General features: G+C 46.7%; 1 protein-coding gene across 4 annotated transcripts in view; it reads right to left on the bottom strand.

Annotated features, from left to right (window-relative positions):
- Window positions 1-26505, bottom strand: part of NELL2 (neural EGFL like 2) — an 871367-nt gene that overhangs the window by 715423 nt on the left and 129439 nt on the right. For all 4 annotated transcript variants that reach the window (XM_069628010.1, XM_069628008.1, XM_069628011.1 and 1 more), the window contains exon 3: window positions 5523-5673. In XM_069628010.1, the coding sequence (XP_069484111.1) occupies window positions 5523-5673 (151 nt within the window). The remainder of the gene's footprint in view (window positions 1-5522; window positions 5674-26505) is intronic.

Below are 26505 nucleotides of genomic sequence, written 5' to 3'. Positions count from 1 at the left end.
GCGAGAGTCCATATTTCCCTACTGAGAGTCCCCCTTTGGGATGTGAGGGAAGTGTGACATAGGTGTCCTGGGATTACAAAAGCCTTCCTGAGTTGTGCAGAAGCCATCTGCTAGGTGCGAAAGAGGAGTTGCTTTCCTGGCCTTTTGCTGAGAAAAAAGCCTTGAGCAGCAATCTTCAGTCCGAATCATTCCTGGGAAGGTTGGTACATTTAGCTCTCTTGAAATTAATAAACTTTGTTTCTGATCATAACATTTTCTTTTGGCAATGTTTTGTTGTTTATACAAGTGCACCTACCATCCAATCTGTAGGCTGCTAGTGCAATGACACCGGGTGTACCAATGATGTTCTATCCCAAGACTGTGTTCATTTCAGCAAAGCTTCATTTCTGACAGGCAGTGTGTGTGCCTGCCAGACTTCTTGAATAATATTATACACTTTGGTACTGATAAGATGAAGCACGTCATTGCGTATCTGTACACGATTGCACCATCGTTCTAATGCCAACGGGCTCTTACATGAAATTGTACATGATAAACTGCAACCAAGCGTCTCATGTGCACATTTCACGTTGTGCGTAACTTTATGCAAGCCAGGTGGTCATTTTACCACGTGGTTGCTGCTGTGTCAGTGCACAGCAGAGTTATCTCTGTATTCACCATATATAGCTTTTAACCAAACAGCATATGTTTAGAGAGTGCTTGTTTGGCCGAGCATCATTTCTTGCACAATAGGTGTTGTGTTCCTACAAATTCGCCGGTGATATTTTGCAGCAATGGATCACAATGGGTCTAGTGGACACTGGTAAGTAGAGGGACAGTGGGGGTGAGAATTAACATGGTCACCCGAATGAATAATTTCACCAGCGGCTTAAATAAGCGCAGTACCTGCCCAAGCCGCCTCCCTCAGGCTTGCCCCCAGCAGCTTTACAAAACGTATAGAAACACTTATACATTCATGGAAAAACACTCATCTATAAGCAGAAATGTTCTGTTAGAGCAATGCAGAGATGAATTTACCATAATGTGCCATTACAATACATTGCACAGCTGAAAGTTGCCACACACAAGGAAAACTCACACTAACTTGAAACATTATTACACAGCTGGCAAGTAATTGAGGACATTGTCAGGTACGCCCTGTTTCTTCAATGGTCCCCATGAAAATATAGCTTTAGTTAAGATGTAATTGGCCAATGAAAAGAACTGCATCACAGAGCAGCTGCTTGTTATTGTTCTTTCTTTCATTGCCTTTATTCGCTGCACACATCATTAGGCATACAAATATCATTAACTCATTAAAATCACGTTAATACAAAATATCACATCATATACACAATATAATCCCAGAAATGACAGTAGCACAGACTCATTTAAGTTCATTCCTACCTTACAATTCATTATAGATTCCATCTATTAGCACAATATTGAGGCAATATAACCCGATTAGGAGGGCATTATCCGACCATTAATGCCCCCCTCCTCATCTTATATTGCCATTAGTACCCCGGCACGCCGTACCAGGGTACTAATAGCAATTTTTCTCCAGTTGAGAAACGGTGCTGCGACCGTTTCTCGACTTGAGAAAAATAAGCAATTAAAAATGGCCACCAGGGATTGGGGAGAAGGGACTACACATAGTCCCTTCTCCCTTTCCATGGTGGCTATTAAAACAAATGTGAAAAATAAAATAAACATAAATAATGGTCGGCCATGGAAGGGGGAAGGGACTACATGTAGTCCCTGCACCCTTTCCATGGTGGCCACTCGCGGAATGAACTCCGGGACACGAAGGTGCACCGAGCCTGGTAGGGCCAGTAAGGCCAGGGGAGGGCCAATGAGCTTGCTCTATACGACCTCATTCACCCTCGCCAGGTACTAATTGCAATTAAATGACCTCTTTTAACAATGTCACTCTCTTATACCAGGCTCTGTTTAAATATTTTGCTACTGCCTACACTGTAGCATCATTCTCTGACCTCCTGCATAACAACATTGCATCAGTAATACAGTTTATTTTATGGTGTGTGAACCTTGGCTTTAAGTTCTTAGTTAAGCAATCCAAAATAGAAAAGGGGTCCCTCAGGAAGTCTATGGAGGCCTAATAGAGAGCTATGACCCTTCTAAATCTAATTGAAAAATAAGAAACATAATTAACATCAGGAATTTCAATATATTATTGGTAGTCTCTTCCGCTCCTAACACAATTAAATGTTTTGTTTAAATAAAGTAAAAAATACATTAAAAAAAGACACATTTGTTATTTCAAACAAATGAAAAACTTCAACAAAAGATTTGGCAACCAAAATTTCAAGCACTAAGAAAGCCGCGTCTAAATACATTTTGGCCCATTGCCCTTCTTTAGGAGAACAGAGAATGGGCCTGGCGGAGTCCCCCGTCTGAAGCACGCGGTGGTCACCGCAGAAACAGTGGGAGTGAAGAAGCAATGCACAGTCCCCATACCTTGGCATCATTATTTCATTGCTAGGTAACACTGAGTCGGCTTGCGCTTCCACTGTGTCTCAACCACTGGTTGGTTCAGTCTTTTTAACACAATGACACGGCCAATGTCAGGTCAGTTCATCTTTATTCTATCTGGAAATAAGCCAATGGAGTATATTAAAATACTCTGACCTATCTCAGAAAGCTTTATACTCCATTGCAAACTCTGTTGATTGGCAAACGAAAAACACTGCTTCTCTATGGAATGGTTGGCAAGTTTGCATTGCATGCTGGCTGGCAACTAAGTAAAGCCGCCTTCTCCCATAGAGAACAAAGTTGGCCTAAAGGTTAGCTCCTATGTATACTTATGTGAATACGTTCAATGCAAATTAAATCCTTCTTTATGCCGAAAGTGGAGTTTTTAGGTCAACGCTTCATTGGTTCAATGATGTGGCACAAAGGTCAAGAATTGCTGTATAACATTAAATTGTTAATGGTTTTTGAACAGTTTGCTACATAATGTGAACTGGATGGATGCCAAGTCTTTGGAGGCCTAATGAAACACGGCCTAATGTCACCCTCTGCTGTGCTTAAGGTACATGTGTAATTTGACAGAGGGTGACTCCATCGGTGGTTGAAAGAAGCATGGAGGCTGCAGCTGCCTCCTAGTAAATAAGGGCTGTCCGCAGAAAGGATACTGCTCGCGGTGGAGCGGGGGATGGTCTTCTTTACTGCTAGGCCTTCTGCAAAGGGCATTTCTGTATCACCTCTTACAAGGAGCCTTGTGTCTAAGAGGAGGGCACATGAAATGAATATAATGGGCAGAATGCTGGTGTGGTCAAGGCACTCTGGGATAGAGTCCTACAGTTGTATTTTCCAGCGTACATACAATGGGGGTCATTGCAAGTCTGCCAGTTCAGAAATAAGAGTGCCGGTAGCAACATACAGGCACCCTTTCCGGATGAGCAGACTACAACTATGCCTGCCGGCAATGTTGCTCACGGCAGGTCTGACCAGCAAGCACAATGGCCCTGGTAGACACAGTTTCCATCAAAGCACCAGCACTGTTACTAACGATTCCAATGATTCTGAGTCCCTATTCCCATGGAGTCTTATCGGACTCCATGGGAATGGGGACTAATATTTTCCACGGCCTGATATCCCGGGCTACTGGGACTTGTAATGTCCCGGTGGCGCCAGGATCTCAGGCAGTGGAAAGGGTGTTACAGTTCAGCGGCAACCCGCTGGTTACCACCAGACTTGTTATGACCCCCCAATGTCGTGTGTGCTAAATAGTAAATCACCACCGCGAGTGGCACAAGAGAGAATATCTCCTACTCCAGAGTGCTTTGAAGTAGCCGAATTGTAGATCCCGATAGCATAGTTCTTGAGTGGAAGATCGGGTTCAATGTTACACTACACGAAGGAATGATCAATCCACATTGGTACGGAATCGGCAGAAGATGATCTAACCTTGCGAGAGATCCTAACGGCAGTCCAGACTTGCCCAGTGCTTATCACCAGTGCAAGACTTTGTTGAGCACTTTCTCTGCTGCTAATGAGTCACGTCTAAAAAGAAGAGGCAACTCACTTTGACTTAAGTGGAATGACAGCCATTTTAAAAGGGGGAGGGGTGCTTCAGGTACAGAATGCTCCAAACAATTTGTCTCTAAAGAAAGAAGGGTGGACAATGTATTAAAGAGAAGGGACAAAAGAGAAGTTAAAGTCTGATGTAGAACAGGATTTAGCAGCAGTCTAGTAGAAGGTAAAGAAAAGGAAGTATGACTTTGCAAATTAATCTTTACTCAGCAGAATTGGGATGGTAGAGAATGTATTAGCAACCAGGAGCTGGCAAGAAAACTCTTTGTGGAAGTTAGGAGAGGTGTAAACAGAGCTAAATTCAAGTGGAGATCAAATGTATATTTAAGAAAAGGGTGGGACGTAGTCTAAAGAAATTCCATGGATAAAATGAGGGCAAAGAGTATAGGGCCTTTCTACACAAAATTACTTTCATCAAAGTGTGGGATAGACCATTGTGGTGATCAGGTTACCTTGGGGACACCCATTTTCTTTTCTTGCTTATTCCCCAGGCCACATTTTCCAAGAAGAATTGAAAGAATATTTGTTGACTTGGAGAGATATCTGTACTCACCAAAATGCACATCCAACAATATTTCATCAAAGCCAGGTAAGGAATGTTATGTCAAATGCATGTACATGTGTAAGCCCTTTTTCGTAGAGGAAATGGTCTGGAACGGCTTCACTTGATGCACAAGACTTAAGATGATGAATTTGTTTTAATGAATTATTTTAAGGCCGTATCTTGTGTTCATATCAGAGTAATAAGGAGCTGGTGGTTGGGATGTTCCGATACATGTGTCGAGATGTAAAACCCTAACACTTAGGGCTTCATTACACGGATGGCGGTAGGGATTTACCGGTACCGGTAAAATACCGGTACCGGTAAATCCCTACCGCCTTACTACGAGGTCCCTTTGTGGGTTGGGGGATTTAACGCCTGCTTTTTGCAGGCATTAAAATCCAACCCGCTAAGGGACCTCGGAGCTAATTACGGCACCGCAAAATTGCGGTGCCGTAATTAGCGCCTTCCCCATTCCCATAGAGCCCTATGGGGCAGAAATGGGAATGGGGAAGGGCAATGGCGGAAAGGGGATTTACCGCCCCTCGAACCTTGGAATGGGGCGGTAAATCCCCTTTCCGCCAAGGCGGTGCCGGTATTTTACCTGCATGAGCCATGGCGCTAATAGCACCATGGCTCACCGCCTACCGGGTAATGAGGCCCTTAGACTTTTTAATTAGCATAGAAATGCATGACCATGTGCAGTAAATACAAGGACGGAATATACATATAAACACTGAGTGTGAAGAAAATCTGAGTTAAATAACTTTCTGTTATAGTGTAGTTTATTGTCTCCCAATTTCTAATCTACTATCAGACATAAAGAAATCATCCTGCCCAGCCAGTGTAATTCAAGTATTAGAATGATCGATAGCTGTAAATCTTGGGTTCATCACTGTGCATTGCCAGCCAACCAACTCTTGATACAGGCGATAACACTCACCTTTCATCTAAATGATGGATTGCAAGTATTACACCAGAATTCAGCTGGGATTGTTTGAGCGTCACCAACACAGTGAATTCATGTTTATTTCTGAGCTTCTGGAAGACCTTCTCTGCCACATCAGGTGATGCTTTTATACTTCTTGAGTTATCTAAAATGAAACAGACAAAAGACTTAGCAAGCAAACTCACTGAGAAAGTCAACATGTTCATAAGGCATTAAGACGCGGGTTCATGAAGCTTTGGTTCTTTAAACTCTGGTAAGGAAACACATCCCAATGTTGGCCAATAGTAAATGGTGTTCACATTTCAAAACTAATACAAAGCAGATTACATGAATTGTCCTATGATACCAAGGGAATGGTCTTGGCTGGGGTGAGATAGGGTAATTTAGATGGGACCAAAAGTGTTATAACATGGCCCAGTGGTGGTTAAGACTACACATCCGCACGATACAGATATTAAGGCGCTGTTGAATGGGAAATGATTTGCATATCTTGGTCACTTGCCATTGGACGGATAGCTCTAACCCAGGAAAATAAAGTTCCTAAGCGCGGACCGGGGGATCGAACCTGTGGTGCTCCGTGTCGTCTTGCTTCCAAGGCGAGCACGTTGCCCCTGTGCTATCCTCCCTTTTTACGAGATTTAAAATCCTAAACTAGTAATACTGTATGATTTATCTTTGAAAATGATCAAAATCATCATCATTTGTAATGTACCCCCGTCCCTTAAATTTCTTTTCTTCCACTATTTTCCTTTTCCTCTGAGTTTTTCTGTCATTTAATTATCTATTTTTGTTCAGACCATTGATAATAACTAGACTAGGCACACATACCTGCTTTTTGTAATACATTAACATTGTGGAAATATACAGAGCAAAGCTTTCTTATATTCTGTAAAACACTTCAATCCATTTATTTTCTTCCGGTCATAGATGTCTCACAACGGTGAACCATTCTTAGTCAACGTTACATTGTTCGACTATTTTGTTTGGTGGCTCTTTTTCTAATACCTTACCATGCGAGTTGACGAGGACTGTACCCTGGCTTGTACTGTGATTGTTGACCTTTGCTGGTCTTGTCTTCATTTTCTCCCCTAGGCTTTTCCCTGGTTTATTTAACTTCTTTTTACTCGCCCTCTGTACCATTGCACAGTTCAACATCCCGTTTTATTTAGCTTCTTTGCTTTGTTATTCCCCTGTTTGTAACCATTGTGCTGTGGATGTTGTGCTTTAATATATTAGAAAATAAAAGAAATGTCAATGTTTTTGTTATCAATTGTGGTTGTTTTCTTTTTTTTAATAAATAATTATTTAAATACAACTACAAAAGTCAATATTTCTAAACCATTCATTAACTCACTTAATGTGAAATGTGCACCAAATTATAATTACTTTTCACTTTTAAACCTTTCGGTATGAGCTACTTCTTCTAACCCTTTATCCAAAAAGACAAGAGCCACATTATTACTTTCATGCAATTTTCACCATAACTTGTTTCAAATTTTCCTGATTAAAGATGTCTGAAAATTTAAATCAGATCCCAAAATTATTATTTTTCCTCCTTTGAAATTAAGAATCATTTTAAATTATGCCACAAGCAAATCAAAGTTTCCTTTCCCTTTTCGTGGAATTCATTTCCAATAAAGTGTAAAATGGATGGAGCCCAAAATAATTGGAGATCTTGAGCAATTAGTCTTCACCTGAATTGTTTGGAATTTTCCAGACTATAAAGGTGATTTTGTGGTCATGTATTTTTACTTGCAAAATAACCAACAAATACTAAATAACTTACTTGGATATAGTAAATTATTTTTTTGAGAGAAAATTGGCTGTTGTGAACTCTTTACAGTCACGAAATATTGCAGAAATATTTTAGAATAAAAATAGTTGATATTGTTTTGTTTACAAAAAATATAAAGCATCCAACCTAAATTATTAAGGTTTTTAAATATTTAGAACAATTTAACATACCAGAGTGTTTTTCCCTCTGTTGAGTGTAACAGGGGCAATGCGACCAAAATAAACTTTACTGTAAGAAACATTCATACATGTTTCTATTTTCACAGATAACACATTTTGGACCCCCACGTGATTACCAGTGAATCGTTTCTTTTTAAAATATGCTGATATGTGAAATGCCTATGTAGTATCAAATCAACACACCTACACACACTCTAACTTCTACTTCCTTGAAGAATCTCTTTGTAGAGGGTAAACCTATGTACTGTTATTAGGTGAGAACTATAGAGAACCTGAAAGTACTGTGATGAAGAAGAGGCATAGAGACATGATAATCACTCTCCAGTACCGAGAATAACGGTCTAGTCTCTCGTGAGGAAATGAACATTTGAACACTTTAAAAACCGAAGAAGGACAAGCGAGAGAGAGAGCCCTGCTGGTAAGACATACAGAGCAGAGACAATGCGAGACGGGGTAGTTGGAATCCTGAGATTGGAGGATGCTGGCATAAAAGTGAGAAAAGCCCTGTCAAATCCCGGAGGAGAAAGGCGAGACACTCTGGCCACTGACCACTGAGAGGAACGGTAATACAGTCCGAGAAGTCAGAACAGCGAGTCCTTGGCAAGTGTGGAGACCATAGTCAACGGAAAGACACTGACCCATTGGAAAGGGAGATAACAGGGAAGACCAGCAAAGACAACGAGACACTGCTTCCAGTCACAGTGAGGTTTAGAGACATGCCTCGAGTTAATACAAGGTAACAGGAGGCACGGGTCTGCCCGCGGAGACAGTATGGAAGTGAGAGGGCCTCTGTATGGTCCCTGGGGTAATCCCTATGACATGAACATTGAACGAAGGGTAACAGATCCCAATAGTCAAGAGGACTATTTGTGCAACAGAGGAAATTTTCCCTGTGTCAGTGGAAGGAATAGAATCACTGACAATCAGAGAAACCCGGGTCGAGGATCAAGCCCAAACTGAGACACGAGTCATCTTCCTCGTGGCAGTACTTGGCAGGTTAGTGAACTAGGTCTGACTACTCAAAGAAGAGGAGCCGAGGTCTGGGACCCAACCATAATTGGAACTCTATGTGATGTTGATCAGAAGAGACACTGGAGTATCCAGGGGAAGGGAGCTTTGCTCAGGCTTGTAACTAAGGGCCCCGTGGCATTACCTGAAGTGGTAATGCCCCCCTGCAAGGGGCTTATTGCTTAATTAAAGACCTTGCACGCACCCCTTTTACATATGGAGAAGAAACAGAAGAGTACGCAGGAATGATAGAGCACACTTGTTTAACTGAAATAAACAAGACTGACTAGGAGGTGGCTGAGAAAAAAACTGCAGATTCGTGAAGCCTGAAAATGAATAGGCCCCCCAGAAAACAATACAATCTCTTGCTTTCCGCCAGTGTGCTCTAAATCTCTCTGTGGCAAATTGAGTGCATCCACTCCAGGAGGTAATGGCGGTGAACACAAGAAGCCAGCAAGCTCCTGGCTCCTACAGAAAGGGGATGCCTTCATTTAAAAGCGACAGGATTAACCGCTTACATATGCTTGAAATGCATCGATGACTCTCGAAAGAAGGTCGCCAAAGGCGCTCGCGTTTGGATCTGCATGGAGAGTCAGTGATCTTTGGGGAAGAAGGCAAGTGAAAGTGAATACCCACCCTGCAGTTCCATCAGGCATTCAGCAATAAGGATAGTGGGAGCATCTACCCAACCTCAGCAGTGCATAAGTCTCGCCAACTGATTGAAAGCAACCTTATGCCTGCACGGGCGCTCCTCCAGCCCTCAAGAGCTGCAATGAGCAGGGGCTTTAAACTTGTAGCTCTGCCACCAGGTATCTTGCACTGCGTAGGGGTTCGTTCTGCCTCTTGTTTATCGCTCTTCGATCGATGCCTATTTATTTATGCATTTATTTCAGCGCACAAAACCCAGAGGCATCTAGGCGCTAGTTACAGAAAGTGCAGGTTCGCATTAGGTAGTTACAGGTAGGCTTAATTCAGGTAGAGCGCAAGATAAACCCCCTATACGGGGTTACAGCAGCTTGGGGAAACCATGTTTTTTTCCTGGCCCAAGCACACGCGCAGCTAGAACTGAAATACTCTGCGTGCGTAGTATTCTGTAGGGCAAGGGAAGCCAGTTGCCGGCTGTACCAGTTTGTGTATGAAAGTGGCACTCATGTGCCAGTCCGGAATAAATGAGAGAAAAAATGCCGGTTATTCTGGCTCCGGCATTTTCTCCACACCGGCACACTTCAAGTCTGCCGGTAGATCAGACCCCTACCAGCAATTAAATGCCTGAATCAGCGGCAACGGTAATGCCAGTCGTGGTGATTCAGTCCATCCCATAGAGTCATATCGGACTCCATGGGAATGGGAGGTTACTGGCTCTCCGCCACTCGTCATATCCCCGTAATCCTGGGATATCGGGCAGCACAGACGGTGAGTGCAGTTTGCCGGTATCCTGCCAGTATTACCTATGGCCCTCATTAAGAGTCTGCTGGTAATACCAGCAGGATACTGGCACACTCTTAATGAGGGCCATAGAGTTTGCTCAAGTTTCAGGCCTGCTTTCTGTGACTTTGGGCGGTAATTGACCAGCCTGCCCTTCATTTTGACTTTCAGGTTTCGTTTTTTGTTGGTAGGGCTCAGACCCCCTTTCGATGACTGGGCGGAAATCGGCCAGCCTACCCTTCCTTTTGACTTTCAGGTTTCGTTTTTTGCTGGTAGGGCTGGCGGCCATTTTGGATGCACAGCCCACACTCTCAAGGTGGCTGACACAATGGAGGTCATGCAGGACATGACTAGCCGAGCACATCCGGCCTTGCTCAGCACCTGGGATGTCCTCGCTTTTAGGAACTCTAAGTCTGCTAATGTTCAGTGGGCACCTGGTTGAGGGGTGCTGCCGTGCCTTCCCTTCCTTTCTAACCTGCCCGCAGTCCTTTAAGGCAAAGTAGTGCTATATTCTGGTTATTCCCCTTTCCATGAGAGGGGATGGGAAGGCTGACCCAGAGTTTACCTCGACTAGCCAGGGTGGAAAGGTTTATTAGCTTTCTTGGTTTTTGAAGGGGAAGGTGAATGTCCCGTGGACTCCTCTTCTTTCTGTTCCGGCCAGTCCTGCTTTCCGCCATGCCTGCAAGGATTGCCACTTGCGTGTTTCTGGGGGCAGACTCCAGATGTTGGTGCAATCACACATTTAATTCTTTGATCACATTTCTAGGTTAGCCTGATTTTTCAGTGGTGTGACCTAATTTGGAAACCTTTTAATTGCATTATTTTGCTTTGTGGTTACTGTGGATTTTTAAATAGAAAGCATATTGTGAATAATCCATGTCTCCTTGTGCAAAAGTTGACATTTAGTTTATGTTCATTGACACTAAAAGGTTTGTTCTCTGGACGCCTACAGAGAAGGCTGCTAATCAGAGCGCATCTCTGTGGCTGCAGAGAAGGCTGCTGATCAGAGCGCTTCTCTGTGGCTGCAGAGAAGGCTGCTGATCAGAGAGGATCTCCGTGGCTGCAGAGAAGGCTGCTGATCAGAGAGGATCTCTGTGGCTGCAGAGAAGGCTGCTGATCAGAGCATATCTCCGTGGCTGCAGAGAAGGCTACTGATCATAGCGCATCTCTGTGGTTGTAGACCAGAGTGTACCTCTGTGGCTGCAGAGAAGGCTGCTAATCAGAGCGCATCTCTGTGGCTGCAGAGAAGGCTGCTAATCAGAGTGCATCTCTGTGGCTGCAGAGAAGGCTGCTGATCAGAGAGGATCTCTGTGACTGCAGAGAAGGCTGCTGATCAGAGAGATCTCCGTGGCTGCAGAGAAGGCTGCTGATCAGAGCGCATCTCTGTGGCTGTAGAGAAGGCTGCTGATCAGAGCGCATCTCCGTGGCTGCAGAGAAGGCTGCTGATCAGAGCGGATCTCTGTGGCTCCAGAGAAGCCTGCTGATCAGAGCGGATCTCCGTGGCTGCAGAGAAGGCTGCTGATCATATCGCATCTCTGTGGCTGCAGAGAAGGCTGCTGATCAGAGAGGATCTCTGTGGCTGCAGAGAAGGCTGCTGACCAGAGCGCATCTCCGTGGCTGCAGAGAAGGCTGCTAATCAGAGCGCATCTCCGTGGCTGTAGAGAAGGCTGCTGATCAGAGAGGATCTCCGTGACTGCAGAGAAAGCTGATGACCAGAGCGGATCTCTGTGGCTCCAGAGAAGCCTGCTGATCAGAGCTTATCTCCGTGGCTGCAGAGAAGGCTGCTGATCATATCGCATCTCTGTGGCTGCAGAGAAGGCTGCTGATCAGAGCGCATCTCCGTGGCTGCAGAGAAGGCTGCTGATCAGAGCGGATCTCTGTGGCTGCAGAGAAGGCTGCTGATCAGAGCCCATCTCTGTCGCTGTAGAGAAGGCTGCTGATCAGAGCGGATCTCTGTGGCTGCAGAGAAGGCTGCTGATCAGAGCCTATCTCTGGCTGTAGATCAGAGTGCACCTCTGTGGCTGTAGAGAAGGCTTCTGATCAGAGCGCATCTCCGTGGCTGTAGAGAAGTCTGCTGATCAGAGCGGATCTCTGTGGCTGCAGAGAATGCTGCTGATCAGAGCCCATCTCTGTGGCTGTAGAGAAGGCTGCTGATCAGAGCGGATCTCTGTGGCTGCTGATCAGAGCCCATATCTGTGGCTCCAGATCAGAGTGCACCTCTGTGGATGCAAAGAAGGCTGCTGATCAGAGAGAATCTGGGTGGCTGCAGAGGAGGTTGATGATCAGAGCGCATCTCTGTGGCTGCAGGGAGGGCTGCTGATTAGAGCATATCTCTGTGGCTGTACAGAGAGCGGCTGATCAGATCGCATCTCTGTGGCTGCAGAGAAGGCTGCTGAAACAAGCACAACTCTGTGGATGCAGAGAAGGTGGCTGATCAGAGCGCATCTCAGTGCCAATCTGATGGACATGGAGGCCCAGGTGCCGATATTCCCTCCTAGGCTTACCCGGGGTCGGGTTATCTATAGCCACAGTCGTGGCAAAAGGATTAGTAGACAACTTGAAGCCCACTCAAATTTCACAGATTGTATATAGACACTACAAATTGACAGGGGATTGGGGGTGACATGGTCTCAGTGACTGGGTTGTAGGATAGGTAGCGTTCCAGTGGTTCTCAGGCCTTCCCTCTCTCCCTAGGATAAGGCCCTCTTCCAAGCAGGAAGCAGTCACTCACCGCCTCACACTTCTTTCTTGACTTGGTCTTTGGCCTTTCTTGGAAACTTGCGCTCTTGTCAGAATGCTCCCTTGACGCTCCACGTCTCAAACACTATCAGGAAACCCCACACCTGAAGCCTTGGTTCATCTAGACGGGGTTGGAGTGGGGGAATAAACTCTTTTATCTTCCTGGGAACCCCGGGGCTGTTTATGGTCCACTCCTGCATGTGACAGGCAGCCTCATCTCTCCAGCAGGGCGCAAGGTTTCCTATGAATGAGGCCAGGGACCCCCTCTGATTCTCAGCCCACACCTTCTCTTTCCCTCATTGGCTTCACTCGCCTGCTCCTTCTCCCAATATATGCCGGCTCTCTGACTTGTCTTCTGCGGCTTCTCCCAATATATGCCGGCTCTCTGACTTGTCTTCTGCGGCTTCTCCCAATATATGCCGGCTCTCTGACTTGTCTTCTGCGGCTTCTCCCAATATATGCCGGCTCTCTGACTTGTCTTCTGCGGCTTCTCCCAATATATGCCGGCTCTCTGACTTGTCTTCTGCGGCTTCTCCCAATATATGCCGGCTCTCTGACTTGTCTTCTGCGGCTTCTCCCAATATATGCCGGCTCTCTGACTTGTCTTCTGCGGCTTCTCCCAATATATGCCGGCTCTCTGACTTGTCTTCTGCGGCTTCTCCCAATATATGCCGGCTCTCTGACTTGTCTTCTGCGGCTTCTCCCAATATATGCCGGCTCTCTGACTTGTCTTCTGCGGCTTCTCCCAATATATGCCGGCTCTCTGACTTGTCTTCTGCGGCTTCTCCCAATATATGCCGGCTCTCTGACTTGTCTTCTGCGGCTTCTCCCAATATATGCCAGCTCTCTGACTTGTCTTCTGCGGCTTCTCCCAATATATGCCGGCTCTCTGACTTGTCTTCTGCGGCTTCTCCCAATATATGCCGGCTCTCTGACTTGTCTTCTGCGGCTTCTCCCAATATATGCCGGCTCTCTGACTTGTCTTCTGCGGCTTCTCCCAATATATGCCGGCTCTCTGACTTGTCTTCTGCGGCTTCTCCCAATATATGCCGGCTCTCTGACTTGTCTTCTGCGGCTTCTCCCAATATATGCCGGCTCTCTGACTTGTCTTCTGCGGCTTCTCCCAATATATGCCGGCTCTCTGTCTTCTGCGGCTTCTCCCAATATATGCCGGCTCTCTGACTTGTCTTCTGCGGCTTCTCCCAATATATGCCGGCTCTCTGACTTGTCTTCTGCGGCTTCTCCCAATATATGCCGGCTCTCTGACTTGTCTTCTGCGGCTTCTCCCAATATATGCCGGCTCTCTGACTTGTCTTCTGCGGCTTCTCCCAATATATGCCGGCTCTCTGACTTGTCTTCTGCGGCTTCTCCCAATATATGCCGGCTCTCTGACTTGTCTTCTGCGGCTTCTCCCAATATATGCCGGCTCTCTGACTTGTCTTCTGCGGCTTCTCCCAATATATGCCGGCTCTCTGACTTGTCTTCTGCGGCTTCTCCCAATATATGCCGGCTCTCTGACTTGTCTTCTGCGGCTTCTCCCAATATATGCCGGCTCTCTGACTTGTCTTCTGCGGCTTCTCCCAATATATGCCGGCTCTCTGACTTGTCTTCTGCGGCTTCTCCCAATATATGCCGGCTCTCTGACTTGTCTTCTGCGGCTTCTCCCAATATATGCCGGCTCTCTGACTTGTCTTCTGCGGCTTCTCCCAATATATGCCGGCTCTCTGACTTGTCTTCTGCGGCTTCTCCCAATATATGCCGGCTCTCTGTCTTCTGCGGCTTCTCCCAATATATGCCGGCTCTCTGACTTGTCTTCTGCGGCTTCTCCCAATATATGCCGGCTCTCTGACTTGTCTTCTGCGGCTTCTCCCAATATATGCCGGCTCTCTGACTTGTCTTCTGCGGCTTCTCCCAATATATGCCGGCTCTCTGACTTGTCTTCTGCGGCTTCTCCCAATATATGCCGGCTCTCTGACTTGTCTTCTGCGGCTTCTCCCAATATATGCCGGCTCTCTGACTTGTCTTCTGCGGCTTCTCCCAATATATGCCGGCTCTCTGTCTTCTGCGGCTTCTCCCAATATATGCCGGCTCTCTGACTTGTCTTCTGCGGCTTCTCCCAATATATGCCGGCTCTCTGACTTGTCTTCTGCGGCTTCTCCCAATATATGCCGGCTCTCTGACTTGTCTTCTGCGGCTGACTCTCCCTGCTTTCTCCTGGCCTCCTCTGATGGTCTTTTTCTCCTTCTTCCTGTTAACACTTTGCTGCACTGCAGCGCACTCTCTTTCCTTGGTACTCTTCTGCTCTTATCAGTTCTCTTTCCTTTCCATCGCCTCCATTTCACACTCTGCTCTCTTCTTTTTCAACCACTCCTTCCCCTTTCTCCCCTCTTTGTGTGTGCGCCGTGAGCATGGAGCCTGGGTGGGTTGAGTCTCTGTGAACTTTAAGTTGCTCAGCTGTGCGCCATTGCAAAGCAGACCACCCTGCGCCTCTGCGGGACTATGCAGAATCTGGGGAGCTGCTGCTATTGCGGCAGTTGCGCAATTCTGCAGGAGTGGCCCTGCGGTGCCTAGGTCTGCGCTCTTTAATTCCGGCATTTTTAACTCTGAGACTCAGGTTCTCTGTGACGCCACCTGCACCTCAGGATTGGGATTTCGGCTGGACGTGAGACTGCTTGTAGAGTGGCGAAACTGGGGGATACTATGTGTGTCACTTCCGGAGCAAAGGCAGCGTCAGGGCCTTTCAACTTTTTCAAATGTGAGGAGCCTGACCCTTGGAGTGAGCCCCAGCACTGCCTCCATATTACCAGTCAGCAGTCTAATTACACTGCACTATATTGCTTAACATTGCGCTTTGCAGTGCTCACATTACAAAGCTGCGTTTGCTGGATCCTGTTCAGCAGTCACTTCCATTGGAGAAAACAGAAGTGTTATCACCTTGTTGCCTTTCAACACTGGTACCTTCACATCAGCCAGTTGCTTAGAAAGAAGGATTCATAGCCCAATTCATAGCTATTCAGGAGGCTTTCAGTGTTTCAGCTTCTCCCTGCTGGCGCATCGTCTCGAGATAATTGGCGACTATTAACCTTATCTTTATCTCAGTTATAGTGTATGCCCCTCACGGGCGCCTCAGACTGCTTCCCGCTCTAAGCCGGGGGGTCCCCAAACATCATGTTGAAATGGGCCTCCACACATCTTCAGCCGGGCCGGTACGGAGCCTATGTTACAGAGCCAGCCTGTATTATGGAGCCAGAGTTGTCCCCTTCCCCATCCCCACTCTCACCCTCCAGCCTTCGTCCTGTGACTTCATCACATCATGCGTTGCATAAACTCAAACTACGTCTGATTTTGCGGCAGAAGTGCAATATCATTATTATTATTGCTATATCCATTTATAGTTCCAACCTAGCTAAGGAGCAATGGCGAGCCGTGCAGGTCAAAGAGCAAAACATTGGTAGCGAGAATTTAACAAGTCATCAAGCACACACCAGTATTAATTATCACAGTACTATATACAGGCGGGGGTGTGACAAGATAGCCAGAATCTAGTTTACACCAAGGTGTTGTCACTGTTTCTATATTATTGTTCTGTGATGCTGCACACATTTTCCAGTGCATTTAATATGCGGGAGGAGCATTTAGCATAACAAAGCGTATTGTGACATGTCGTCACTTCTTACTGGGGGGAGCCCTTTTCCATGAAGCCAGGGAGGTGAGGCCGCAACAGGATAGTCCCTTTTGGCACGGTATAATCTGGCAGGATCTATGGGGAGGGACCCCCCAGCCCCGGGGGAAGGACGACCATCTAGGGTATAACCTTTATGAGAACATCAGATCCACACACACTGTAGCCTCTCTTTCTTGTGCTAACCTCTTTGTAGACAGTAGACCTATGTACTGTTGTAAACTACCTCGAGGTTCTGGAAAGTCCTAAGATGAAGAAGAACATGAGGAACATAGGTAATCCAAGTACTGGGACGAGGTGGGACACAGGAACAATGAAGAGCAATAAAAAGAAGGAGCTGCAGCGGTATAGACTTCTGCAAAGGCATGGTTCCTCTTATGCCATAAAAACCAAAGGAGGACTGCCTAAGAGACAGACACAGCCAACCAGGGAGAGAGACTGTGAAGCCTGGGGAGTACGAAGGAGCGGCGAAGACCACCAGGATAGAGCTGAGAGCAGTCTGCTCCCGAGGTCAAGAATAACGGGGCTCCTTTGCCCAGAGGCATCCAGACATTAATGGAGACTGGCAGATGGTGACGCAAATGCAAGAGGCAGCGTCCATACCCTTGGTCCAAGGGATCTTAGAGGTGAAGGCACCAAGACATGAGATGCCCGTGTAGCACACATAGTAAGAGAGATACCTCAGGAAGAACCAGACATGCATCCCAAGAAAAAGCAAGGCACAGGGACCGGTAGGGGTTGGAAGGTACAGGAGGCAAAAACACTGTAGCGATTTACCAAGCATGACTATCTCCCTCGTGTCAGTATTTGGCAAGCAAGACAGCCAAGGGAACATAAAGAGAAGGGGAGAGAAACCAGGGTCGAGGGCCAAACCAACAGAGTGAGACAGGTAATCTTCCTCGTGGCAGTACTTGGCAGGGAAGTGAACCACGGTCGCAAACCCTGCTAACATTCAAGAGTGGGATGTTGCAAGTGTGAAACCTAATGAAGAGAAGACCATGGGGAAGGGAGTCATTCCCCCTGGTTGTAAGAGATTGTTTTATAATTACCAAGAGAAGGGAGTCATTCTGCTGGCCACAAAAGGTAGACGGCATGCCTTAAACCTTTTACGCCTGACAGAGAAGAGGCCACTGCCGTGCAAATGGTGGAATGTGCTGTTTGTGCAGGGCGGGTAATATAATGCAGGCTGCTGCTTAATATAATGAGGTCCCACTGGAATGGCTGTAATTTTAGGTGTGGGGCAAGGTTATTTATTCCCCTCAACTTTCGTGGCACACCATTTTGTCCTCCTCATTTGTCAGGGGCCCCTTTCCTTTAGATGTTATTGCCCCAGCACCCTCAACATTTTCAGCAAAGTTACTCCACTGGGACCCTGACCTACCTTGACACTATCACCTCTGTAACCATGGGTAAGTCACCCCTATCTCGTCATTCTGCACCACTGGCTTTCTCCACCTTCACCCCATCTCACCATTTTTCCCACGCTTATCCCCCGTGTCTGGACTGCATTTAGTAACATCAATGCAATCTTGAATTTAGCTGTTAATAACACTTGCTGCTGTTTTGAATTTATCTGTTAGTAACATTTGCTGCTGTTTTGAACCTAGTTGTTAGTAACACTTGCTGCTGTTTTGAACCTAGCTGTTAGTAACACTTGCTGATGTTTTGAACTTCGCTGTAGGTAACATTTGCTGCTGTTTTTAATGTATCTGTTAGTAACTTTGCTGCTATCTTGAATTTAGCTGTTAGTAACATTCCCTGCTGTTTGGAACGTAGCTGTTAGTAACATTGATGCTATCTTGAATTTAGCTGTAAGTAACATTTTCTGCTGTTTTGAACCTAGCTGTTAGTAACATTGCCGCTATCTTGAATTTAGCTGTCAGTAACATTGCTGTTGTTTTGAACCTAGCTGTTAGTAACATTTGCTGCTGTTTTGAATTTAGCTGTTAGTAGCATTGCTGCTATCTTGAATTTAGCTGTTAGTAACATTCTGTGCTGTTTTTAAATTAGCTGTTAGTAACATTGCTGCTATCTTGAATTTAGCTGCACACTACCCTGTGCTACCCCTTCCTCCCTGCTTTTCCCCCACATCCTGTCTACCCCTCACTCTCCCTCTGCTACTCTCTCCTTTCTTCCCCCACCCCTGCAACACCTATGGCACTCTCTGGCTCTCCCATTTTTTCTTACTGTTTCTCCATTGACTATCCTATCCTTCTCACTAAGTCTGACAGGAAGAAGTTCAAAAAGGATATCTTGGTCTCTAACCCTGGTCTCCCTATCGCTGACACCTACTCCAGCGCTTCCTTCAGATAGACCCTCACTGACATCCTCTTTGTCGTTCCTTCGCCAGACCTTTGGGCTTCTCACATGGTGTCTGTGCTCTCTCCTTTCGCTTCCTCACCCATTAATGGTGCCACCTGTGGGGAGGCCCTCCTGGACCCCTTCCACTCTTCTAAGGTAATCATTAATGTCTACCTTAATGGCACTGTCATGGTCCAAGGCCCTCAGGCCAACCTTCTCCGCTTTGACAGACGCTTCCCATGCCTCATCAATTTACTCTCTTCCCCTGCTGTCCCATCTCTCCCTTCTCCAGCTTCCTTGCCTCCCCCTCTGCCTCCTCCTCCTCCTTGGCTTCCTTGCACTCTCCTCAATCCTCTTCTGCCCCCCCCCCGGGCTCCTTCTGCACCTCTGCAGAGCGTATCGCTGAATTATACCCCTCCCCGGAAGTCCTTCAAGGATGGCAACCTTCTCCATATTGCCACTCTCAATTCTCGCTCAGATGTCAAACACTCCACTGACATCTGCCCTCTCCTGGAAGAGACATGGTTCACGGCCAGCTCTGTCATGAGCTTTGACACTCTCCTCCCTGATGCTTCAAGATCCTCTCAATGCCCAGACCCAACTGTTCTAGAGGTGGTGTAGCCTTGATCTTTCCAGAGTGGATTCCTGCCTCTGTCATTCCTATGCAGGCCTACCCCTCCTTTGAATGCCTTGTCTGTAGGCTTTCTCTCTCTCATGGCCCCTCTCTTACCATGACTACTATCTATCGTCCAACTGGTCAGATCCCCTCCTTCCACTCAGAGTGGGCGGACCTCTCCTCCTCCCTCCTGGCCTTGACCACTCAACTCCTCCTCCTTGGAGACTTCAACATCCATCTGGATGCTTCCTGTCCCACATCTGGATGCTTTCGTGACCCCTGCGACTCTCTCTCCCTTTCTATTCTCCCTATTATACCATGTTGTTGTATAATTGAAAATGCGATCAAAATACACCATTACTAACATCACGCAAATTTCACATTGCAAATGTTTTGGTGTCTGCTTCTTCCGCCCATTTGTGTTTCTACAAATAACGAACGCTGGAAATAGGTTTTTCATGTTGTTTTACCATGTTGTTTGATATAATAATTAAAATATGCTAAACACATTTCTTTGTCTATGGTGGGAGATATAATCCTATGAAATTCCTACTGTGAGGTAAATTTCTGACAAGTAGCCACCTTTCGGTGTGTTAGAGGTGGGTAGCTAGTGGTATATGTACATTTTTTTCTGCTGTATCTCTCCTCACATACCACAGCCCCCTTAAAAAATTGAGGAAACCCTTGTGCTCACAACACTTGCACTCTCTTGTACACCATTTTCTCCAAAAACCCACAGATGACCCCTCTTGCCCGGCTAACTATTGCTCGATCTCCATCACTCTGTTACTCTTGGAAAAGCTGCCCACCTAATCTTCACACTGACTCTGTTGGTTGTCTCCATGACCATCAGTCTGGCTTCAGAGCTGCCAGAAGCACAGAAACTGCTTTCCTGAACATCAGTGAAGACCTGCTCTCCAACCTTGACTCTAACATCCCTTCTGTGCTCATCCCACTCAATCTCTCTTCTGCCTTTGACACGGTCAACCATGCCATCCTGCTCAACCATCTCCATGATAACCTGGGTATCACCGATCAGGCCCTCAACTGGCTGACCTCTTTCCACTCTGATCGACCCTGCCAGGTCCAACTTGGGTCCTTCCTTTCCTCCATCTGCCTCTATTTGTGGTGTTCCCCAGGGGTTTAACATCTCTCCCTGGCTGTTCAACCAATACCTGGCACGTCTTGCCCACCGTATTGCCGGTCTCTGTGCTCCATCTTTCAGTGCTATGCGGATGACACTCAGCTCATTTTCAGACTTCCCTCTGCCACCTTTTCTTCCCTCCCTCATCTCTGACTGTTTGTCTGCCATCCAGGAGGGGTGTGCCACCAATGATCTCTGCCTTAATTCCAGTAAAGGCGGAGATTCTCCTCATCCGCACACCTGCACCCTCCTTTCCTGCCACTCTCTGGCCGGCCTCCATCAGCCATCTTCCTGCTCCCACCTGTGAGGCTAAAAACCACGGGATCATTTTTCAACTCCACACTCTCCTTCTCTCCTCACATCTCTAAGAAGTCAAACTACCAACTGCACCTCTTCAGAGGTATTCTTCCTGTCATCTCCTTCCCCCAGAAGCTTACTGTCTCTAGACCTCTGGTTCTTTCTAGGTTAGACTACTGAACAGCCTCTTTCTAAATCTGCCTGCTTCTGCTCTCCGCCCTCTGCAACGCATCCAGAACAGGACTGCAACACTTGTACTTGGCCTCAAGCCCTGGGATCATATCTCTCCAGCCCTGAAATCTCTTCATTGGTTCCGAGTGGCTGCAAGGGTTAAATTCAAGACCCTCTGCATTGTCCACAAGGTTTTCTGGGGCCTGGGACCAAAATACCTTCAACTCTCCCTCCATAAATACATTCCCACTCAGGTTCTTCACTACTCCACCTCCAACTCCCTCAGGGTCAGCCGCTTCTCCAAGCAACAAATTGGGGGTAGATCTCTTTCCTTGGCTGCCACTTTGAAACTTGAGGAGAACTATCTCTGGTTCCGGAAGCACCTCATGACCTTCCTCTTTGCTTCTGCCTTTGCCCTTCTTCTCCCCTGATGAACTGTTTGTTTTGGTTCTGTGCACCTGGCTACCCTCTGATTTTGGGCACAGGTCCCTGTCCACCCAGACACACACCCACACTGTCTCCTGGCAACCCCTTCACCGGTGTCTGTATCTGTAACCCTACAGCCCCCTTACCTGCACTTATCATACACCCCCTGTCATCACCTTAAACCTTGCACTTGCCACTTTGCTAGCTGTGCTACCAGTTGTTGCTGTTTTTATCTCTTCCTCAGAACTTTCCACCTCTCCCCTCTCCCTTGCACTTTTCCCCCTTCCCTCTCCTGTGCACTTGTGCATTCTCAATGTCAATGGGCCTAGTAAGATCGTTTTTTTGTCCTCTCTTGTTCCCCTCTCTTGCCTCGTCACGCTCTGAAACACGTGTGTATGAGCGCAATACAAATAACATATCATATCATATCTACACTGCAAAGGAATCCACGTCTACCCTTACCTGGACCATTGGCTCATCCGGTCCCTCTCCCACGCACTGGCAACCCAGCACACGGCGCAGACCTTACACCTTCTGACTTTGCTTGGATTATCCGAAGTTTTGCGTGGTGCCATCTTCAAACACACTGCTACTGGGCTCCCGGCTCAACACAATCACATGTCTGGTGACCCCCTCAGGGGAGAGGGTGAAAGACATCATGGGGAAGGTTCAGTGGCGGTCCACAGTGTCCATCGCAACAGTCTGGTCCATCAAGTGCCTGTTGGGCATGATGTCCTCCTGCATCCATCTGGTTTCCTTTTGCAGGCGCCAAGTGCGACCCCTCCAGGAATTCCTAGACGCTAGGTGGCAGCAGGTCACAGGTGCATGGACAGACAACATCTCCCTCAATCAGGCATTCCGTCATGCTCTTCAATGGTGGCCGGTTTGGCCACATCCCACTCAAAGACCCCCCTTCCAGATCCCTCCATACCAGACTATAGTCACTACCAACGCCTCACCGGAGGGTTGGGGAACTAACACAGGACAATCTCTGGCCAGAGGCCTCTGGCTTCCAGCAGAAAAGGATTTACACATAAACATCCTGGAACTGCGGGTGGTCTTCTGGGCCCTCAGGTCGTTCCAGATTCAGCTACAGGGGAAGGTGGTGTGAATGGTCACAGACAACACCACCACCATGTTTTACATCAGGAAATGGGGGGAGGGGAGCTCCCCTGCTGCCCTAGTCCCTGTGGTGCTGGGCCATTCTTCAAGGCATGTTCCTCATCCCCTTTCATCTGGCAGGAGTCAAGAACGCCACTGTGTTCAGCTCAGCAGGGAGCTGCGGTCCAGTCATGAGGGAGAGCTTCAGCAAGCACAGTTGTCTCACCTCTTCAGCGAGTGGGGTCTTCCCCAAATCGATTTCTTTGTGAAGTCTGCCAACTCCAAGTGCCGGAGGCTTGCCAGCCGAGGAGTTTAGGGGATGCCTTCTCATTCCCCTGGGACGTGCTTTTCCTGTACGCTTCCCTACGATTTCACTACTGTAACGCTTGATCAACACACTCAGATGTTGTCACTTCAGGATGATCCTCATCGCATCAGCATGGCCCAGGCAGATCTGGTACTCAGACCTTCTCCATCTGTCAGTGGTCCCAGTCATCCAGCTGTCTGCACTTTCCAACCTCCTCTCCAGAGAAGAAGGGTCAATCCTGAACCACAATCCAGCATCACTGAGCCTCACGGCCTGGCTCCTGCAGCCCTAAAATGTGGGCACTATGCCCTGCTGTTGGAATGCAAAAAGATCCTGGCCAAGGCCAGGGCTATCTCTATGTTGTCTTGCTACTGGCACAAGTAGAAGCGTTTCACAGTGTTTTGCTGGTCATGTAAGATCACGCCACTGCGAGTAATGGCTCAGCAGCTCCTCGCATACCTGCTCTAGCTGGATAAAGCTGGCCTGGTTCACGACTCCATCAAGGATCATCTGGCTGCCATATCCCGGTACACACAGGCTACAGGCAAGCTCTCCCTGTGGTTGTACAGGCTCATCAAAGAGTTCCTCAAGGGTCTCTTCAGGGCTTTTCCGCCAGTGATGGCTCCTGCCTGTCTTAGGAACTGAACGTGTCCTGTATAAGCTCATGGGGCCTCCTTTTAAACCAATGCTTTGTGCTACTGTAAAGTTCCTATTGTGGAAGACCGCTTTCTTTGTGGCTATCACCTCAGCCAGGTGGGTCGGGGAGATTCAGGCTCCTGCAAGCTGTTGTATTTGTCCTTCCATGCTACTAAGGTGGTGCTGCGGTCTCATCCCACTTTCATGCCAAAGGTTCCATTGGACTTTCATCTCAACAAGTCTTTGGTTCAACCAGTTTTCTTTGCGTACCCTTCTATGCCTGCTGAAAGGGTGTGTATCAGCTGGACGTTGCTCGTGCCCTCAAGTTCGGTGTCAGGCACTAAGGACTTTCAGAAAACATCAGTTCTGGACCTGTTGGACACATGAAGGCCCTGTCTAAGACTTCCCTATTGCGGTAGCTCTACTGCTGTATCATGCACTGTCATTGCCTGGCCTACAGACCACTTCCAGGCTGGCCGAAAGCACACACCACCAGAGCCATTGCAGAAACAACAACGTTGCTCTCTAGTGTACCCCAGCTCAAGATCAGCAGGGCTGCTACGTGGAGGACTACCCATGCCTTCACAAGATTCTGCTGCGTCGACAGGGATTCCATGGAGGAGTCCCAGGTCGGCCAAGCTGTGCTACGCAACCTGTTTGTTTGAGGTGAGTCTGTTCCAGGGGTAAGTATATTGCTTCGGTTAGCCTTACCACCTCCAGTGGTTGTGCATATCTACTGCTGTATAATTGTATTCATGAGCACATGAATCCATGCAAGATCCCATGCTGGAGAAGGAACAAGTTACTTACCTGCAACCCTTGTTCTACATCATGGTTCTGGCATGGATTCACATGCAAACCCCCCATCATTCCCCTCTGTGGCTCTTCTTGGTTCATATTGACACGTTACGTGCTTATCAAATCTGACGATGGGCACCAGGGGTGGGACTTAGGGAGAGCACTGTCATTGGCCGGGGGACAGTATAACCCAAACGACACTGATAGGCTATATGAACATGTGAATCCATGCAAGACCCATGCTGGAGAACAACAGTTACAGCTAAGTAATGTGTTCCTTTTAATTACAAACTTGCTTGAACTGGAAATGTGTTTGCATGAGCATGAAGTAGGCGTACTGTAAAATTAAGTGCTTTCTCTATATGTAGGTGTAAGCATTGTCTCATGTTTTAGATTTCTCTTTGGTGTATTAAATGTATAGTTGCAGGAGTGAAAAGATCATTGAAGAGAGAGAGAGTCTTGTTAAAATCCTTCCTGGAAATTGAATTGTTGTTTCCCTGTCTGCCTTTCAAGTCAAAATATTCAGAATGCAGTCAATACCAGTAGTTATTGACAGCACTCTGAACTATCTGATTGGCTGTGCGAAGGTCAAATTTGACTTCCATATGCTAATCAGGCTTTCTAGGTTATTTCTTCTCAGTCAAACCTCTTTCAGAGTTTAGCAGAGTCTGTTTACTGACAGCTTTGGGGCACAGCTAAAAATGCACCTGAGGTTTAACTTTCCTAAATGGTTTTAATGGGTTATCAGATGATTATATGTCATCAGGGAACCCCCATGTTTCAATCCCAGGCCTATATTTCACGATCTATTGCATATTTCGAGTTGTAATCTTGGTTTGCCTTCAATAAACACATTGGACTAAAGTAAAATGAGAGTAGATGTCGGCGCAAGAGACAGTTTTAGTCCCATGACTTTGGGGTACAGAAGGAGAGCCATGTGAATTCTGGGCTGCAGTAGAAGTGGTGTTGGCAAGAATGCAGGACATACACTGGGAGATGGGTGAGCTGATTGCAAATTGGTTATCCTTCTGTTCGTTTAAGAAGGAGTTGCTGCACTGTGTTTCCAATAGCGTGAATGGACCCGCGCCACAGTTGTCTTGGTTGGTGCGATGGGCACGAGGGGGCCGGAAGTGTCCTGCAGTGTACGCCTTACGATCATGGCACATAAAATCTAAGAAGCCGTATGGAGGAAACCAACGAAGCTGACGCTGTAGGCACGAACACACATGCCTCTCCATCGGCAAACCCCATTGTTATGGTCTCCAATGCTAGAAGTGTTGGTACAAACAACATGGACAAATCTAAACACAGTAAAGCAGTACAGGTAGATATCTTCTTTTCACAGCAATTTAAGGACATTTTTGATACCGATAATGCTGATTTACTTCTAATGACCCAACACATTGACGTTGATGAAGAAATACTAATGCTCATACAGAGGAAGTGAAGTACAGAAATAATAATTATTGGGTAGGGCGATCAGTCGATCATTAGTGGCAACCCTAACAACAATAGACATGATTTTATTTCTTTATTTCTTTATTTTATTTGTTACACGCTCAGACCCTCGGGTGTCACGGCGTGGTTATAAGATAGCTTAGTAATTAATAAAAGTCAACATTACATTAGTTACATTACATGATACAATTTGCAAATATTCACAACAAATATACAATGGAACGGGATCCTATCTTTAGGTGTCTAATATTGGTTAAATAACCAGGTTTTTAACAGTTTCTTATAGACCGTGAAGGAGGATTCTTTTTTTATATTAATGGGTAGGGTATTCCAATGTTTGGGGGCGAGAGTGGTGAAGCTGCTACCCCCTGCTCTGGTGGTTTTGAATCGAGGGTGGTCCAGGAGGAGATTGTCATTGGATCTAAGTGATCTCTTGTCAACTTTAGTGTTGTTGAGATAGGTAGGTCCTTTTTTGATAAGGCATTTGTATGTGATGCATAATGTTTTGAAGATAATTCTGGCTTTGATGGGGAGCCAGTGGGCGTCTTTCCTAGTCTTGGAGATATGGTCTGATTTTTTTATGCCTAGAGCTGCCCTCAGAACTTTATTTTGCAACAGTTACATTTTGGCTAGGTTAGTGTTGGAGGTGCCTAGTAGTAATACATTACAATAGTCCAATTTCGATAGGACCAGTGCTCTGGCTAGGGTGAGGCAATTTGCTGGGTCAGAAATTGTCGGCTGAGCGCAATTAATTTGGAGGTGTAAGCCGTGGAAGAGGCGAGCGCGTTGATCTATTTAGTCATAGTCAGGCTGGCGTCTATGTACACGCCCAATGTTTTGACTTGCTTCAACACTGGAATATTGATGCCATTGATGTTGATGGTTGAGTATTCT

This window comes from Ambystoma mexicanum, chromosome 12, assembly GCF_040938575.1.
Source record: "Ambystoma mexicanum isolate Mex_15411 chromosome 12, UKY_AmexF1_1, whole genome shotgun sequence".
NCBI classification, from domain to species: Eukaryota; Metazoa; Chordata; class Amphibia; order Caudata; family Ambystomatidae; genus Ambystoma; species Ambystoma mexicanum.
This window is presented reverse-complemented; position numbering and strand designations above follow the sequence as displayed.